The sequence below is a fragment of the Lagopus muta genome, chromosome 13 (assembly GCF_023343835.1).
Source record: "Lagopus muta isolate bLagMut1 chromosome 13, bLagMut1 primary, whole genome shotgun sequence".
Lineage (NCBI taxonomy): Eukaryota > Metazoa > Chordata > Aves > Galliformes > Phasianidae > Lagopus > Lagopus muta.
In genome coordinates, this window is record NC_064445.1 from 13,257,370 (window position 1) to 13,275,739 (window position 18,370).

General features: G+C 51.0%; 2 protein-coding genes across 4 annotated transcripts in view; one reads left to right on the forward strand and one right to left on the reverse strand.

Annotated features, from left to right (window-relative positions):
• Nucleotides 1-18,370, reverse strand: part of PAK3 (p21 (RAC1) activated kinase 3) — a 154,445-nt gene that overhangs the window by 54,177 nt on the left and 81,898 nt on the right. Inside the window, exon 1 of one of the 3 annotated variants that reach the window (XM_048959821.1) lies at nucleotides 6,524-6,598. The exons of the other annotated variants lie outside the window; for them this stretch is intronic. The gene's annotated coding sequence lies outside the window, so the exon portion shown is untranslated. Of the gene's footprint in view, nucleotides 1-6,523; nucleotides 6,599-18,370 lie in introns of those variants that run through there. 3 annotated transcript variants of the gene reach the window in all.
• On the forward strand, nucleotides 2,805-6,303 carry LOC125699930 (translation initiation factor IF-2-like). The gene is made up of 2 exons (XM_048959976.1): nucleotides 2,805-5,050; nucleotides 5,230-6,303. The coding sequence occupies exon 2, from the start codon at nucleotides 5,326-5,328 to the stop codon at nucleotides 6,301-6,303; it is 978 nt and encodes a 325-aa protein (XP_048815933.1). The 5' UTR covers nucleotides 2,805-5,050; nucleotides 5,230-5,325.

Below are 18,370 nucleotides of genomic sequence, written 5' to 3' on the forward strand. Positions count from 1 at the left end.
CAGGTTTTTAGAGCCCATCTGAAAGCCTTTCTTTGCAATTCAGCCTGTGGATAATTTGCTACCGGCATCTCTGTAAAGTTTAACCTGTCAGAGCCCGGCCAAGGTGTAATTTCATCCCCAGGCTCTTCTGACTTGAGGCTCTGGAACTTCACTTTGCAGATAAAGTATCAAAGCAATAGTTCTGTGAGACAACAGCCCTTCACAGGCACAACCCATGCATTATTCTCTCTAAATGTAGTTTAACAGAGCAGAATCAGAACTTCTGCTCTCCCCTCATTTCTCCTCCCCCCCACAAACACTTTAAGAGAGAACAAACACAGATAAGAGCAGGAGACAGACACAGACAGAGGATGGTTTATCCCACAGGCAGAGGATTACTGCATCGTGATGTAATGACCTCGTTCAGAAAAGAAAAAGGTTACTTACATGACAGCATGAGTTGCAGAAACATCAGCTCCCTTCCAGAACAGGGTAAAGCAATGCCCATTTAAAGTTATGCTGAAGAAAACATAAAACACTTGTCCAATGAACTGGAGAGAGAAAGAGCAAGCTTCAGCCCAACTGGCCTGGCTACAATCTGTCTCCAGCTACGCAAAAAACACTGACCCAAACAAGCAGAGTGTTTTCTGTGTTTGCTTCTCTGTAGATCCAAGAATCTCCTCTCTCCCTTATAAAGGGGCATGGTAAAAACAGCCATTTTTGTGTTTCATTTCAGGTGCAAAATGCTGTGGAGACAACCGTGTTATTTGGTCCCCAGGAGGACTGCACATTAGCACTTTCTGTGGATGTTTCCTCCCCCACAGATGACAGAGGGAGGAAGGCCACATGCTGCCCACATGAGACGATCCCATGGAAGAGCTCCTCCAGGCTAGCCTTGTTTTTCCCCTGTTTAGCCAGTATTTAGCTCAGCAAAGTCTCGGCCATGACTAAAACCCCAGTGCTGAACTAATCACATAGATGACTACAGCTTACTCAAAGTAACTTGTTTCTAATGGACTTTCAAATGCAACAAAAAAAAAATACATATGGTATTTACTATTTAAAATACTGTAAAGAATGCAGAAGTTACACTGCTGGGCATTCATCCCTCACTGTTGTTATCCTGTTAAGGTGAAGCGTATGCTATTAAAGTCAATATTTACCAACAGACACTCAGGTCATGTAAGCAATACAATCTTCCCATGTAAAATTATGCTCCCAACAGGAAATAAAAGGCATTTGGCAAGTCTTAGACTGCCAAGGGCAGCTCCTACATGTCCTGCTTCCAGGACAAGAAAGCCTTCCAGTTACCCCAGATACTTCCAGCGGTGAATGCCGAGCTTGTCTGGTAAGTTTCCCAAGCCCACTGGAAATCCCACAGCAGACACAGAGGGCTCTGAGTCTGAATTGGCACCAGATGCTTTAGAAAACAAGTGAATTTCATTTTGCTACAGGAATATGAGAAGGCCAAAAGGCTTCATTTGTCAGCACAGGAACAGTCATTCCTCTAAGAACATGAATATTCTGTTGAAGTTGTTATAAAATGAGACTCTTCCACAGAAACCCTGTGCCAAGCAACAGTACCGTGTGCCAGCTCAGCCTGCCCTCTGTGCTTGCATGCAACAAGAAATGTCTTTTCTATAGCTGACGAACATCAATGACAGTCTTAACACCAGAGCAGCAAATGCTTGCCTTTCAAGAAGATGCCCACAATGTCTCCCTACCAGCTCAGAGACTTCTGAGTACAAAGGCCAACTCAGTATCAAGCAGCTACTGCAGGCTTTCCCCTCAATCAACCTAGAAGAAGTGTATTAGACATACATCAAAACTGCACTGCAGCTAGAGCTGCCAATTACTTATGGCAAAATGGAAGGCTGATTCATTTGACTGTATGTGGGTCTTGGCCCAAAATGCTACAAGAGAAAAACCTCAGCTTCATTCCCACCCCTCCCTCCCCCCCAAACCACTGCCAGGAGCCCTGTGCCTGCAAAAATCAACATTTCCTGGAGGATTCTTTCTCCAAATCGTTCCTTTTCTAAATACAGACAAAACGCACAGCATCTCGAAATGCATTTGCATATGAGATACATGCATACAGGGACGCCTCTCCCAGACACGTGCAAGTGAAACGCAACGCAGAGCATCTAAAAAGCCCTCAAATCCCCAGCCCTGAGAGATTCCCCCCATCTCTCCCCTTACAAACCCACCACGTGACGTGCCCACAGCCACCTCACCACGCCATCACAGCGGCCTGCAGGGGCAGCTCAGCAGAAGCGAGTGGGAGTCACAAAACACAAGACTTCTGCTACACATGAGCACAATCTCCTTCCACAAGCTCCTCGTATCGGATGCATTTAACACTCAGTACATCAAACAACAACCCATCACCCAGCACGCCTCCTCAGCTACGTGCCCCAAACGAGCAGCAGGGTCTCAGGCCAGCAGGCACTGCCAGAGAGAAGTGCCACAGCTCTGCTTTCAGAAAGGACACACGAAGTTGCATGCCACATGAAGCCGCTCACAGTAGCTGCTGCTGGCCCACAGTCTGTTATCTCAGCACCTGCAGGCCTGTGTGCTCCCTGCCACACCAGGTCCCCCTTTCCCCACAGACAGCACAAAAATCCAATCACATTTACTTCTCTCTGGTACCTTCCCTTGTTCTGCTGGCTCCCTGCTGATGATTGCAGCCATCTAACTTCACCTTGGGTTTTCCAAGCATCCCGGGTCAGCTGTGCACCCACAGCATCTGTCACTGGCAGCCAGCCCTCCTGACTCCACTGCCTTTCCTCCAGGCCTCAATTTTAGCCATTTCTTGCAAACCTTTATAACAGTTTTCACAGAAAAGCAGGCTTTGGGATCTTCAGGGTGCAGGATATCTGCTCCAACAGACATGTTCCCCAAACAGACAGGACCGTGTTTGTCCAGCTGCACCCACAAGGCCAAGCTCTTGCATTCTGCTGGAGAACAGCAACGCATACAATGTGAAATACAACTAAAAAAATAATAAAAAATTGAAAGAAACAACAACAGATAACTAACCTTTTTTCTTCTGGGAAAACCACCCCACATCCAGATCCCTATCGTTTTTCTCCACTATATGGAGCCCAGCATTGACCCTGAGCATGCAGAGTGCTCCAGGACTATAGAAGACAGAGCATGGCCTGGAGAACAAGGCACTCAAAGCTGTGACTGCCCACGTCACAGATCATGGAAGGCAGTGCCCCCTAATCAGGTGTTTTGGAGTCGTTTTTCATTATTAATGTCTCTGGAGAGGAGGACTGTGCATTCCTGCGGAGCAGGAAGAAGTAGGGAAAGACTGACAGAATGTGGAAAGGCACAGAGTGCAGGATGTGGGGCAGAAGCAAAAGAAAACTGTTCCCTCAGATTACTGCAGAGACTTACAAATTTGAACCCGCTTCATTTGGTTTGTGCATCCTACAAAGTGCAAAGTGCTTTTTCAGCAATATAACAGGGAGCAAATTCTGGCTGCTATGGTGTTTTTTCTTGCTGGAAATCTCACCTCTTCCCATCTTGGATAGCCAGAACATCTGCAACAAAGAGGGGCAAGTAACAGTATGGTGACAGAGACCACATTTGCAGGAAATAAATAATCAGGGTGCCAAGCCAAGCCTGCAAGGCTCACTAGAAGATCAAACGCGAATGTAAGCAGCTCTTTTCTGGAGCAGGCAGGCATCGTTTCAGTCACTGAAATATTCATACCCCGATAGGAGCTGTGGTATCAATGTCTGTCCCTGATACAAACAAACCTGAGCTCAAAGCATGACAATCTGTGTTGTGCAGAGCAGAATTGCAATTAAAGACACTTTCCAAGCCTCCATTTCTGCAAACACACAGTTGATGGCTTTCCTAGTGACACTATAAGCACATCCCAAATCCAAGTCCATAATCTCTTGCCCATGAAGGCAAAAGACGTTAAAAAAGGGATTTTAATCATGCCACTTCCATTCTTCCCTCCCCAGTTTACCAGCCTGTGCTGCAGCCAGCAGTGCTTGGTGCACCTGACAGATGTGAGCTGACATGTGGGCACTGCAGGTCACACCAACATGCTCTGCAGGGAAGCCTTCTCATCTGGAGGATTTTCTCCTTCACGACTGGGAATAGAGGAAAGAAACCGTAAGACCCTCCGCTCCCCTTGAATGGAAGTACTTCTGAATGCCCTTCCCAAATAAAGCAAGAGCACCAATCTACTCTAGGAAAGGAAGAGGAGGCCCACCACTGCCACCCCTCTGCCAGCACTGCCCATGGAGCCTGGATACAGGTGACATGGCAAGGCAGGTGCACAATGCCACCTGGGCATGCGTGCACCACAAAGCAGTGGTGAACCCTCTGAGGGGCCAGAGAACTTGCAATGCTTCGGATTAGAAAGAAAATGAGAAAGCCCAGGCTGTGGAATCTGTGTAGTGCTGAAATGGTACCCCAGGGCTGGACAAATCCCACACTGCAACACATGATTTCATAGGAAAGCAAAACGCAGGTGTGCAGCAAGCTGGATCAAAGCACACCTACCACTGCACAGGCACAACCTGTCCCTTTCAGAAGCCAAAGGCTTTGCTTCTATTTCTCTGAGAAAGCCCTTGGAAAGCTCCTTCTCTTTGCCCTTAGAATTATGAAGAAACACTTAAAATTTCCCCAAATGCCCTGAACACAGTGAGGATATCTGAGGGTACCACTAAGGCGAGCCTGTCCAACCTACCACACAAAATGAAAAGTCTTTCTATCCCCAACAGATCATACATTACATTTGCTGTCAACTGCACAGGAGCCACAGCTGACGTTCATGCCCAATCACCAATCACACCTGGAAAAGATCTTCCAAACTCCAAGTGTTAATGAACCACAGACACTTCCCCTCACGTTCCTCATGTTTTTCCAATACAGAGTGATCCGTGGTACGAGGAGAGGCATCAACCAGCTGAGACAAGGCTCAACATCACCTGTGCTTGCCCAGCCCCAATGACAGCAACCAATATCTTAAATGAGAATGGCAGTTGGTGGAGCAGTAAGAGGTGAACAGAAGTGCACAAAGAAGTAACAGAAGGCTTCACCCCTGGTAAGTTTAACTATTTGTGTCTGGAAAGTAAAAAGCTAAAGACAGGTGCAGGTAAAAAATGCTCGCTAAACATAAAATAGCACTGATAAGTAGAAAGACCTATTTCTGCAGGTGAACATGAATTTAAGTTTTTCTTTCTTTCTTCCACTGCCCTCTCCACCCACTCACTCTATTCTAAGAAATTCCATGGGAAAAAAAAAAAAGCTTCAAGCACCTTCTGCAGGAGCTACAGCAGATAACGAAAGGGGAAGGTGACAAGGGGCTCCTGCTGCCTTATGCAGCACAGCAAGGAACAGAAACCCATGTTCATACCAGCAAGGCACAGAATAAAAGCAGCGTTAGCATCCAAAGCCATGGGGAGCGTACCCAGAGCAGGGCTGGTAGCCACGGCCAACAATACATCCCTCATAACTAGCCCTGTGGACGCAGTGGAAACGAAGGAGCAGAAGGCAGACCTGAAGGACTGGCACCACAAAGCAGCTCTTTGGGAGCAATGCTGCCAGGCTCCTTACAGTGAGCAGCATGTAAGAGCTCACCTGTCCTGCAGCTGCGTGCGCAAGAACTACAAAGAAACACGAGGGGCACAAGAAAGAAGACCTCATGACAGATGTCTTTCTTCTAGACCACGTGACCGACTCAGGATACACAAAATAATTGGGATTCTGACTTCCCTATGCTTTCGAATACCGACTTCTGGCCGGACCCTTACAGAGGAGCTGCCCGGAGAACAGCCCGGGCGCGGAGGTCAAACCTCTTCACTACAGCCCGCAGCAAAGCGTCCACTGGCCGCAGAGGGGCGGCGAGCCACCCAGCCAAACCGGGACGTCGGCCCGGCCGGCGTGCGCTACGAGAAGCGCGGGGCGCGTGCCAGGGCACGACGCCGGGCCACAGCAACGAGAGCGCCGAAGCGTCGCGCCCCGAGCGGCACCGCCGCCACAGCTGCGTCTAACGAGCCCGGAAACTCAACCCTCCGTTCCCCGCCCGAAGGCCGCGGCCGACAGAGCGCTGCGGCACGAGAGGCCGCCCCGGGGCTGGGGACCGCGTACGGAACGCGCCGCTCGCCCGTCGCCGCCACGAGCCCGCAGGCCGCGCCGCTCCGCGCGTCGCCTCCGTCTCAGACCGCAGCGCCGCGTGAGCCACGGGCACGCCGGCCCCGTGCGGGAGCCCCGCGGGCGGCCGCCGCGCGGGACAAAGGCGCGGCCCCGGCTCCGCGCCGCGGGTACCGGGCCCGGCCGGGCGCGGGCTGTCAATGACGGCATCGAAGCCCCGCGGTTATTTATAGCACCGAGCCCCCGCCGCGCGGGCGGCGTCCTCGGGCGGCAGGCAGCGCTCGGCGGCCCCGCGCCGACACGACTTCGGCCCCGCCGAGGCCCTACGGACCCGGGGCTTTCCCGCAGCCGCCGCCCCCGCGCTGCGGCTGCCGCTCCCCGCGGCGCCCCCGTCCCGCTTCCCTCCCCCCCCGCGCCCCAATACCTGCTCCTGGCGCTGTCATGCTGCTCCGCCGTCCCCCCGCCGCGGCCCCGCGCCGCCGCCGCCCCCCCCGCCCGCCGCAGCCCATCTGCCGCTCGCCCGGCCCCTCGCGCCGCCGCCGCCGCGCGCCAATCGCCGCGCGCGCCGCCGGGACGTGCCGCCGCGCCCCGGCCCTGTCGTCACCCCGCCGCCCGCCGCGCGCCCATTGGCTGCGCCCGCCCGGCTGCGGGGAGCCCTCGGCGCGCGGGGCGAACCTGGGGCGCGAGGCGGCGGCGCGGAGGGTCGCGGAGGGAAGGGAGCGAAGGGTGGCACGCAGCGAGCGGGGCTGCCGGCCCGAGCGCCTGGGGACGCGGTTGGAAAGGAGAAATGGGCCCGGGCCCCGTGACGCTGGCCTCTTATTTTCGGAAAGAAATAAGACGGACGGCGCGGTGAGGTTTGCCTGTTCCCTCGGGTGGCCCCGCTCTGCTGCGGGGGCACCGCGCATCTCTGCCACGGTATGGGTGTGAGGGCTGCGCCGCGGCGAGCTGCTCCCAACCCTCTCCAAGAGCCCAACTAAAACAGTGTCACCGCAAGCCGACAGTTAGCTGTTCCTATAAGCGCTGTAAGGAAATGCTCCCCGCACCCTGAGCTGAGCTTGGCCCTGGCTCTGCAGAGGATCAAGTGCACGAAGCGGGGTTCAGCATCATTCTCCTTGTGGAAGAACAGAAACGTGACTGCAGGGCTCAGAGCAGTGGAAAGCGCAGAGCTGGGCCCCTGCCCTCAGCCTGCATAGGAGCTACAGCTGGTGGAAGCCACAGACACCTCGCTAAACACCAACCATGAGACAGGTTTTCCTGAAAACCACTGCGATCTGCTAACAGCACACACCTTAGGGGTTGGCATGTGAGGCTCACCGAGCCCCTCACCCACCTGTCGTGGCTCTTCTGGTGCCCAGTGCCTGGTATACTGAGCTCTGCTCCCCTCTGCCATCATGACACAGCCCCATCAGCAGCCGCGCTCCCCAGAATGCGGTCAGGCGGCCCAGCAAAGTGTCAGCTCTGCATCCCTTCCTGCAGGAAGAGGCTCAAAGCCAAAGGCGATGCACCCTCACCTTTCATGTGCAACCAAACAGAGCCTCATGCACTGAGCACAGTCCTGCTGGCTCATGCTGCCTAAAACCACCGGTGCTTTGCCTATGGAAAAGGGTGTGCAAGTCTCAGTAGGAGAGGCCGAGCAGCAGCATTTACAGAACGCACACTGAGCTAGGTTGGGCAGGAAATAAGGAAAGTGTTCTTGAGCAATAAGAGGAACTCCTTTGAATAGCTGCCGGATCCTGATCCTGGAGGCCACGTGCTGAGGCTGAGCAGGAGCTCAGGAGCCCCGCTCAGCACTGCACTGAATATGGCACAGAATAGCAAGGCATCCCAGGTGCACTTGGCAAAGGCACATGGCTCAGCATCCCTGCACTACCCTGGTGTGGTGGCAGCCCCGTGTCGGGCTGACTGGGGCGAGAAGGGACACGGATGGATGCTGAAAGCTAATGACTAAACGCTGGGGCCTGCTCAGCCATGATGTCATGGTTTGCCAGTGCCCGCCGATTGGCTGCAGGAGAGCATCTGCTGAGCTGGGGCTGGCGCTGGGCAGGCTCAGCCCTCACAGCAGCTCAGCACGGCGCGTTGTCCTGACAACAAGGCTGTCTCCTAATGGAGCAGTGTTGGGGACCCTCAGCGCTTCTGAGGGAGAAGGGACACTAGCTCCCTTGAAAGGAGCTTGGCTAGTGGGAGCCAGCACAGAACAAGATACCGGGCAGCAAGCTGCCAGTAGAGCTCCCAGCCGCAGGGATCCTCTGGGATCTGGGCACAGGGCTGGAGCCCAGGAGCTGCATGGCCTGGGCAGGTGGCAGGGCCCCGCAGCACACAAAGCTTCCCAGCGGCCTCACGGGCTGCCCTGAGCCCCTCTGTGCCACAGGTGAGCTCAGCTGCAGGAACCTCTGGCACTGCAACATACCTGGACTGCAAGGCAGGGCCCAGCAGCCAGACACCTCAGTCACAGGTACCTTGTGGCCCGGCTGTCTGCAGGCCCTCCCAGAGTGCCCAGATGGGACACAGACATCCCCTGGTCCTCACTGGGGACTGAGACTGGAAGATGTTCAAGATCATCCAGTCCAACCATCCACCCATCACCAATCGTACTTACTACATCATGTTCCTCAACACAAAATCCAACTGTTCCTTGAACACCTCCAGGGTCCACCACCTCCCTGGGCAGCCCATTCCAGTGCCTGACCGCTCTTTCAGAAAAGTAGCATTTTTCCATGCCTCAGGAAATTTGGCTCTCTCCTTTACATCCCTTTCCTCGTGCCCTGCCTATGGGCTTCTCCCTGTCACTTACCAGCTGTACTTTTAGTTTATATTTTTGCCTCAAATCATAGTTTTCCTACTCAAAATTAATGTTTCAACCATGGATTTAACTGATATGTAATAAGAACATTAACAGACGCCAATGAACTATGAATCAATGACTACATGCTGACAGATACAGATACATTTCTCAACATACCATTGCTATACCTCATTAAAATGTTGCCAGATGCTCACAACCATTGCAAACAACCACATGGGACATAACCCACCTCCTGGAACCAGCAGAACTGAGAACCTGCTCTCCTACCACACACAGTACAAAATCCAGAGCTGACAACCCTCCTGAGCACTCAGCTGGGCGCCAGGCTCTGAGCTCCTGCCGTAGGAAGGAACAAAGGGATGGCAACATCTGCCAGGAGCAGGATGTCACACTGGGGTGACAACACAAGCCAGCACTGCTCGTGCTGGAGCTCTGAAAGGCCACCCGAGCTGCAGTGAGCTGTTCTGCTCTGTGAGGTGTGCAGCCCAGCAGCACTGCTTTGCCAGTTTGGGCAGAGGTGAAACTGAGGCAGCAAGCAGAGCGGGGTGGCAGCACTGCCTCCCACAGGTCCTGCTGTCACTCTCAGGTCCCTTTTCATTTTTCTGCAAACTGCAATTTAAACTGCCTTCTAACAGGAGCAGCAGGACCGGCAGCCTCAATGTACCCAGCCCTACCTTAATGCAGCTTGTAAACAGGACACACTGCAGCCTCTTGCAGAGCCAGGGACTTCTGAGTTTTTAAGGGATCCTTCTAGTCCAATCCCACCTGGTTTGCATTCAGACACCTCCCAGCCTCCCACACAGGGGGCATCTATTTTTCCCCATAGGAATAGTACAGGTTCTTGTGCCTGCTGGGACACACACAGGCAGGCTCAGGAGGGGACACTGTGGGCTACTTTCAGGGGTCAGCTTACCTCCAGCACACAGAAGCTTGCATTGGTTTGCATCCCTAAGAAATCCTAGACCCTGAGCTCCCCGCCGGAGTCTCCACATAGGAGTGTCTGAATTACTCCTTCCAAGCAGCTTGGGCTGCTTTCATTCTGATGGTTCTTTTTCCTGTCCCCACAAATGAAACCAGATCCTTGTTTCCAAAATGGCTTCTCCTGCTCATTCAGCTCTTTCAAAGATCTACTTTTCCTACAAATGTTGTGCATCTGAGAACTAATCTCATACTAGGTCAGTGCCTGCTGCAGATTAAGATTCATTTTTCTAGGAGCACAAAACAGAGTTGTTGCTGGTGATATTATGGTTATAGTGGTTCCACACATAGATTATTCTGCACTTATCTATCTTCCTTAGCTCAAAATAAGACATCAGTGTTGGCTCAGACCCTCAACAGAAGAGCACACAGACCTGATTTTGGGCACGTTCACCCATGGTTTGTTCTCATACAGTCGGTAGAGTCGCTGCTATTTAATACCAATGAAAATCAGGGCCAAAACCAATTACTTAGTTTCTCTTTTGCCCACTGCTCTTCAGCTATGCCTCAGAAAGAGAAAAGGAGCAGTGTGTATGCAATAGTGTCACTGAGCTCTGATTTCGCTGCTCTGATGGCAGTGGAGCTCCACCACGGGTGGATCTGAACAAAGGTGCTACGAACGGCAAACATGGGGCACTGCACGACAGCTTGTGAGATTACCTGATTACCAACATGTTGCAAGGCAGATATTCAGATATTCAGATAACATGAGCTCAGAGGTCCTGGAGATGAGAGACATCTTTACATGGTTCCCGCTCCACAAACAAAGACTCCATTGCCTGAAAAACATTCCATGATAGCCAGATTTTATGACTATGCTGCTCAGGGCACTGTCCTCCAACAGCTGGAAGACAAGGTTGTCTGTGCTGTCTGGAGCGCTTTCATATCAGGTTGTTAGTCTGAAGCCTCAAAATTAGGCCAAGCATGCTGGAGAATGTGTGCCTTAACTTAGAGAATACATTTCCCAAGCTTCCCACAGTTGTGACCTGCAGTGTTAAAATGCAAGAAACTCTCCAGCTGCTGACCAGGCAAAGTATTTGACATTGAGTTAAAGAAGCAGTGGCTCCAGGCTCCAGCAGACAGGCATCGGCTGAACCAGCTGAAGCGCTCCTCTTTTCTCTGCTGTACAGAATACCAGCTAGAGCAGCAGGACAGGGAGTGTTTGTGTGATAGAAACAATTTGCAGCAGCTAGGAAAAGATTCCTCTGAAACTCAATTTAGTGAGACGCTTCCAAAAAGATTCCAGGAACCAGTTCTGGAAAAAGGACTTAGTGAGACTGACCGCATCACAACAGTAGATGCAGAATGTGCCAGAAACAGACCCAGGTATATGCAGAGGAACTACTGGATCTTGAAACACAGCCTTGCTTCCAACACACCCTCACTGTAGTTACCTCTTTAGGGGACAATACTCATTCCTGCTTCTCACCTGTCTGAACCCTTCCAGCACCTTCCTCACCTTTACCCCCTGTAGCCCTCCATATGCTCGTAGCACACTGTACATCAGGGCACAGCCAGTAAGATGGGAGACCCATTCACAGAAAAGAACTCCCTAAGGAACTGCCAGGGATGGCAGCCTGGCCAAGCAAGTGTACAGATACAAACACCTCAGGTAAGTTTGTTCCACAGATTTATCTTTCACATTCAGTCATTACATTATTGAAGAACTTATAGTATGTTCTGAGACAGCACAGTCCCAAGCACTGCTTAAGAAACAGAAGGCCACAAGCTCAGAAGAAAGCTCTCATCTTAAGTTCAGAGCAGAGTATGACTTTTCTGGGAAAATAAAGTAAAGCTTTTTCCTAAAAAAAAATAATGTCTTTCTGAGTTCAAAAGTTCCCAGGTTTGAATAGAGGAAGAATTTTTAATCAGATTATGGAAAGATATATTCAAGAGACCTTAAACCCAAATCGTCCACAGGGAGAGGGTGAGATAAGTCATGAACTAGAGGACCTTTTTAATGTCAGCTTCAGTGATTAGCTTCATTAAAATACTCAGTAAAGTATTATTTTAGCTTCTATCTACAGGAGCACTTAATTCAAGGCAAATTTAAGAAAGTTTTGCTCTCCATCCAGTTCAGATCAAAATCAAATATAAAAAGAAATGGTATTTCAGGAATCACGGGCATGGCCTTTTGACCAGCTCCAGTCAAATCCATAAAGTACAGCTGTGCAGCAAGCACTGCATTTCAGCCCTCATCTCTGACTGTGGAAGTCAGGCGTTCAGAGAACGCAATCAGGCTTATTAATCTGATGTCACCTAGGCGAGAACCGGGATCAGGAAGAAATCCCCAGCTGACATTTAAATGTTAAATTCAATGGACTGAATCCAATTATTATTTTTATTGGAATTGCTAATATACAGGATGGGGCTGGCAGGACTGACTTCCAAGATAAACACATGACTTCAGTGCCACTGGGGACAGCTTAGCAGTGCAGTGCCAGGTCAGAGGCCCTTTACCTCAGTTCTGCTGGCATCGAGCAGCTGAGACACTCCAACAGGGCAAGGGAATCGAGTCTCCATCATGGGGATGTGAGGGCTCTCATGGAGAACACAGGCTACAAACCCATGTGGTTGACCAACTACTCCACTAACTCTCTTCTTCCATGAGGTACTTCTGCCTTTCAGTACAGATGGAATCCCAGGCTCAGAGATGTATGGTTCCTGATGAACCCAGCACACAACAGAGAAACCAGCTCCCTCCATGAGCAAATGAATGTATCTGTGAAGAGAGCTGAGGGCAGACAGCCATCCCTGCAGGTTCCATGTGTGCACCCTGCAGACAATGTACCAAACAGCCTTCCCTGCCATGACAGTACCTGGGCAGCTGGCTGGTAGGGTTCACTGCCAGAGCGAGCTCCTGCAGTGCAAGGATAAGCCTTCCTCCAAAAATCTTTGTGAGAGGAAAATGACTGGGGCGTGCTGACAGCCTTCAACTATCTGAAAATCACTTTGTGAAGTGTTACAGGGACCCAACCCAGCCAAGAACAATCACCCTTAAAATAGAAATGAAAATTAAATACCTTTGCTGTATTCTTTCATGAAACAAAAAGCAACATGCTTCACCGGGGTACCCGCTTTCTCTGTGCACTTCACTGACAACCCCTCTTAGCTTCTGCCAGTGCCCGTGGGCCAGCCAGGATGGGATCACCACGCTCAGCATCCACCTCCCTGCTCTCGACATCTGGTGAGCAGATAAAGGCTCCATACAAACCACTTTCACAACAAAAAGGTGCCATCCTGAGGGGCAGAGCTCTGGGCTCATCAGCATCCCGTTGCACTCCTCACACCACGTAACCCCACTGCGGTCCAGCACACAGATAAATGTAATTGGTGACGGCATGGCATTACCCCAGATGACACCAGTGTAAAGCAGGCTCCTGCCATCCCTTTTCCCGTGCTGCCTGTGCTGCAGCAGCCAGTCTGAATGCCAATCCAATGTGCCTCTGGCTTACCGCGGGACCCAGACTCTTACGCTTCAGTGCATCCTTGCAGTCAAAACAAGACATTTGTTCACACATATTTTTAATCTTGTTGCTACCCTGGCTGTTCCTCATTAGCTGCCTTGCACAGCCGTTGGTTCACACCAGGGAAACAGGCCAGTTACCTCGCTCAGCCCCAGGGAGAGCTCTGCTCTGGAGGTGATGGGTGCCCACCCCAGCAGGAGGAACTGCTGCCCCATGGAGAGGGCAGGAAATGCCATAAGTTCACAGAGTCTCAGAAAAGCAAGGCGAGGAAATGCCAGATGTGTTCCTCATCGTCGGGGGAAAGCAGCAGTAAGAGGCCCTACACCCAATCCCCGTGTGCAGGGTACACACAGTAAGCCCAGGCTGCAGACTGTAGCACAGATGATGTGAAGATGCAGGTGGTGTGGCTTTATCCAAGCCTACAGCTCGGTGTTCGCTTTTCCACCCAGACTTCAGAGACCCGATGGCACGCAGCCTTTGTGCCATCCCACCTGATCTTACAAAGCAGCCATGCTCCCTTCAAAACAGCACATGGTGCAGGAATGCACACCAGGCTAGTTACAGCTGTGAGCACAGCACCTGGACAACTGCTATGGTGAGAGGGCCTGGCATGGCTTTGCTCTGCTGCTGCCAGCTATCTCCTGGGTGCACAGTCCTTATCTCCATCTCTCACCATAGCTGGGCAGGAGGAACTATGTGGCTTTTTTCTTTTGCCTCACTAATCATTCCTGGGCTGACAAGTCCCAGGGACTGCGAACAGATTGCTCTCCTGGCTCAGAAATAGAGCCCATACCTTGCCTTCACTTTGACTGCTGCAAATGTGCCCTCAGATGGCCCTGTGATGCCATTTTTGTCTTCTAACAGGAGCTGAATGTTACTGCTCCTCCAGCAGGACCACATGCTGGCAGAGTGGAGCCCTGGTCGTGTGTTGTGCCAGGCAGAGCTGAATGGCTGTCAGGAGGAACAGCACTTCAGGGTCTTTAGGGTTCTGTTGGCTGGGGTTAAAAAAGGCAACCCCCAAACCAAAAGAGCTCTCACACAGTGTGAGTTTTCCTCTCTCTTTTGACTCCAAAAATATGAAAGCAAGGTCTACCCTAGGCAGGCTGCAGGATGAAATTGCCCCATCCCACCGTACCTCCCCTGGGGACATTGGCTCAATGCAGCAGTCAGCCTGCCATACACCTGCTCCACAGGCCTCCTATAAAGAAGACAAAGGAAAAGAGAAGAGATCCATATTATCAGCACATGCGAAATGGGGACGCACCATCAGTCCCACAGATGCGTCAGTGTTGCAGAATAACCTGCTGTACTTTGGACTCCCTGTAATGACTGTTCTACTTTGTAATTTTCTAAGCAAAAACCATTTTGTCTCTGCAATAAACTGCACACTCAAAATTGCCACCGCTGAAGCAGCAGGGCCTGAGTTACTGCACCTCCCTCCTGGGTCCTTGCACACCTAGGAGGTGAGTGGCTCTGAACAGACCCAGGGAGGGGGGATGGCCTCACACCCAGGTGCACCTCAGCCTCCTTTCTGACACACAGCCCCTGCTGCTCCCTGCTACCTGGGCTTACTGGCCCCTAACAGCTTGCAGCCACGGGTGTGAACACAGTGTGGGAATGCTATAATGTGTTGCACTTTTTGCTACATGCATCCTAAAGTACTGGCTGAGGCCCCACAGAAACACTGAAACAATGCTGTGTATTCAGGAATGCCATCTGCTGGCACATGCTCCCTTACTTAACCTCACAGAGCCACCTGGAGGGGTGCAGAGCTCTCCAGCTGCACACATGCAGGCATGCTGGCTCCTGCCAGGTGATAACAGTAAGGAAACGAGATAATGGATTCTTCATGATGCTTCTGCTACCTGGATAAGAAGAAGTAAATGAAAAAAAAAGTCCACTAACATATATGCACTCTGGTTCCTTCCCCAAAATACTGTTTGAACCCTTGGAACCTCAGTTTCTAAGGGCTGCAGCTGCAAAGAGAACCCCAGGACTAAGATTACTTCTCACAGTGTGCTGAGCACCAGAAAGAATAGCTCTGCCATGAGGGAGGTCACACAGCTGCCTATCACAACCGTACATGATAGCCATCGCAGGGACAAGCACTGGTAATCTACCTAGTTTTCCTAGGAGAGAGCAGCAAGGGGATCTCAGATCTGCACAGCATGCACAGCAGAATAAAGAGGCACAAGTCAGAAGCATTTGCTGGACACCACTGCTTCTAAATGGCAAGGAGATCAGCAGAGCCCAGGGGACTCATAAGCTCAGCCCACTGAAGGAGAGCCCTGCAGCACCTAACCTCATCAGGACAGTAATTACACTCAAGGGGAATTTATCAGAGAAGCCTGGCAAAAAGGGAGAAGCTGGCAGCTGCAGGAACATGCCAATCTAACTGACAGGACTGTCAGACAAAGGCTGCTGGGAGATGAAGAGCAAAGGACTGGAGCACAGAGAATGAAACACATCCAAAAGTACTCCAAATACACTCATATGGAGTAGCCTCCTTGACACACACTGTGGGAAGAGCAGAGCTGTGCCACAGGGGCTCAAAATTTCAGTTCTCCTTCCATGACTGTCCTGGATATCCTTTCACACTTGCAACTAACACCATACAGGGCAATCTCTCCCTATTTCCTAGTACAGTCAGACATAAACCTTCCCTGAGACCCACCAGAAACTGAGCTGTGAGTGCCTCCCAGCCTTCCCTCCTCTCCCTGTTTAGTCATCTCCTCCTGTTTGCTCCTTTACCCTAACACAGGAAGCAACCTTACACTTGAAGTGCAAAGCAAGAGCTCACCCTCCAGAGAGCCACCTCAACAGGAGGCCTGGATCCCTCACCCCCCAGCAAGCCTCCACACAGCTCTGCTAAGGGGCAAAACATCCTTACTGGGCTGCCGCAGTGTCAATTCTGGTGCTTGCTCTTGAAAAGGACAATGTCCAACAGCACAGAGACAGACAAGAGACAAGACAAGAGGATTCGAAGTCTGGATATTCCATCTTGAAGAGAGAGCTGAGGTGGATCACAGCACGATCAAGGCAGCACTTCAGGAGGCAGAATATTCATGTAGCCTATCCAGGGTTTTTCCAGCAGTAATAAAAAATAAGAAGATATACAGATTGACTCATAGAGACCATATGCAGTAAACAAATCACAAAAATAAACCATTGCAATATGTAGTTTGGGAACTCCTGTGCCATTTATGTTATTATTTATTAATCGTATTCCCACAGCAATATTCCTCTGCAGCACCCCACAGCCTAAAGCTCCTCACTTTCCAAGTGTTACTTAGGGTTCACAATAAGTGCTAAAAAACAAGGGAAGCATTTTCATCTGTCTCCTACAAATGAAAGCCCCACAAGTGAAACCCAAAGGGACTTGCACAAGGTCACAAGTGAATCTATGGCACTGCCAGAAACAGAGCACAGAACCCCCGGCTTCCAGGTTCCTCCCACAGAGAGACAAAGGTTGGCAGCAAATCCCCAAAGGTGTGGGAATGAGCAAGAACATCAGTGTGCAGCCTGGCTGTACTCACAGGTGTGTTAATTAGATCATGTTCTAATTAAAATACAGCCTTTGCATCTTGTCTTTCTTTCTTGATGATGTAGCCAATTGGTAGAGTTTGTCCACAAGTAAGTTCAAACTGTAAGACAGGAGACTGTTTCTAAGCATGAAGAGAGGGGAACTGCCCTGCAAAGGGGCAGGAAACCCAGAGGTTTTAGCGTGGCACATATATGCTCAGGGGAAACATCAGATTAAATAACGATTTGACCTCCTTACACAAAACTTAACAAGAAAGCTCTGGGGAAAGGGTTTCCAGCTACCAAAGGAAAGGACCAACCCAGGCTTCTCCTGACCCCTGAGTTCACACGAAGGTGAGATACCAGTGTCTCACAACACAGCTCTGGTGGCCAGAGGTAAGGTGCCAGAACTGATGCAAGTCCACTTGTGCAAAGCCACAGAGCCAGAGTATGCCGGAGGTGCCCAGTGCAGAACAGCACATGCACAACGCAGGTCATTCCCTGCCTAGTCAGACCCTCTCTGGGTGCAGGCAATGCTGAAATGCCCAAGTGTTTGGCAGAGGAGAAGGGAAAAAAATATCTGTATGCTCTGAAAGTAAGAAACATTACTCTCAGTTAACAATTCACAGATGTATTTCTCCTGGTCTCGTCTGCCAAGCATGTCAAACCAATGTCATGTTTCCTGCTGAACGGTGATCCCCATACAAGCAAACTTGAGTGAGCAGTGGCCCGTCAGATGGCATATTGCTTTGAAGATGGAGTTTCCCAAAACATTTCAGTGGTAAGGAATGAACAGATAGAAATAGAATTTATATATATGTCCACCAGAACCGAGTTTCAAAACTATGTGGAAATCCCAGCTTCCCTGGTTTGGGCAGGAAACAGCGCTGGACAGACTGAAGGCTCTGAGGCAATTCGCTCTCAAACGCGGCACAGTCTGCAGCTGCTGCACCCCATACAGCCATGCTGCTTGGTGTGACAGAAAGACCACAGAGTGAGAGGGAACAAAGCCAGCAAGGCATGTGTGAGCCCTGCAGCTGCACTCTGCTTCTTACAGCTCACAGGCTGACAGCAGGGAGACTGTGTGCGCACCCATGGAGAGACAGTGGTAACCACGCAGCCCCTTCTCCTGCCTGGAGAACACTATTAGATAATACTGGGGTATGTGTTAGCCAAGGAACACCGTGGATTTGTAGCCTTTACTACAAGGACTTTACCTTCCAGTGTGCCAGCAGTGAACATCCAGCAGCTTACCTGAAGCTCAGTCAAAGCTAGAGAGAACAGGGGAGTTCATCTTGAAAGTGCAAGTGCCTGACGCCTGCTTGCTCACAGAAGAAACACTGCAGAGGGATCAGAAACACTGAAGGCTTGTAAGTAGGGCAGTGCTATACAGGCATACCAGCAACTGATGTGAAACAGCACAAAGAAACTGACTTGCAGCCCCACCCTGCCTGTGGGACAGGGAACACCAGCAGCACCACACAATGTCTTTACAGCACAC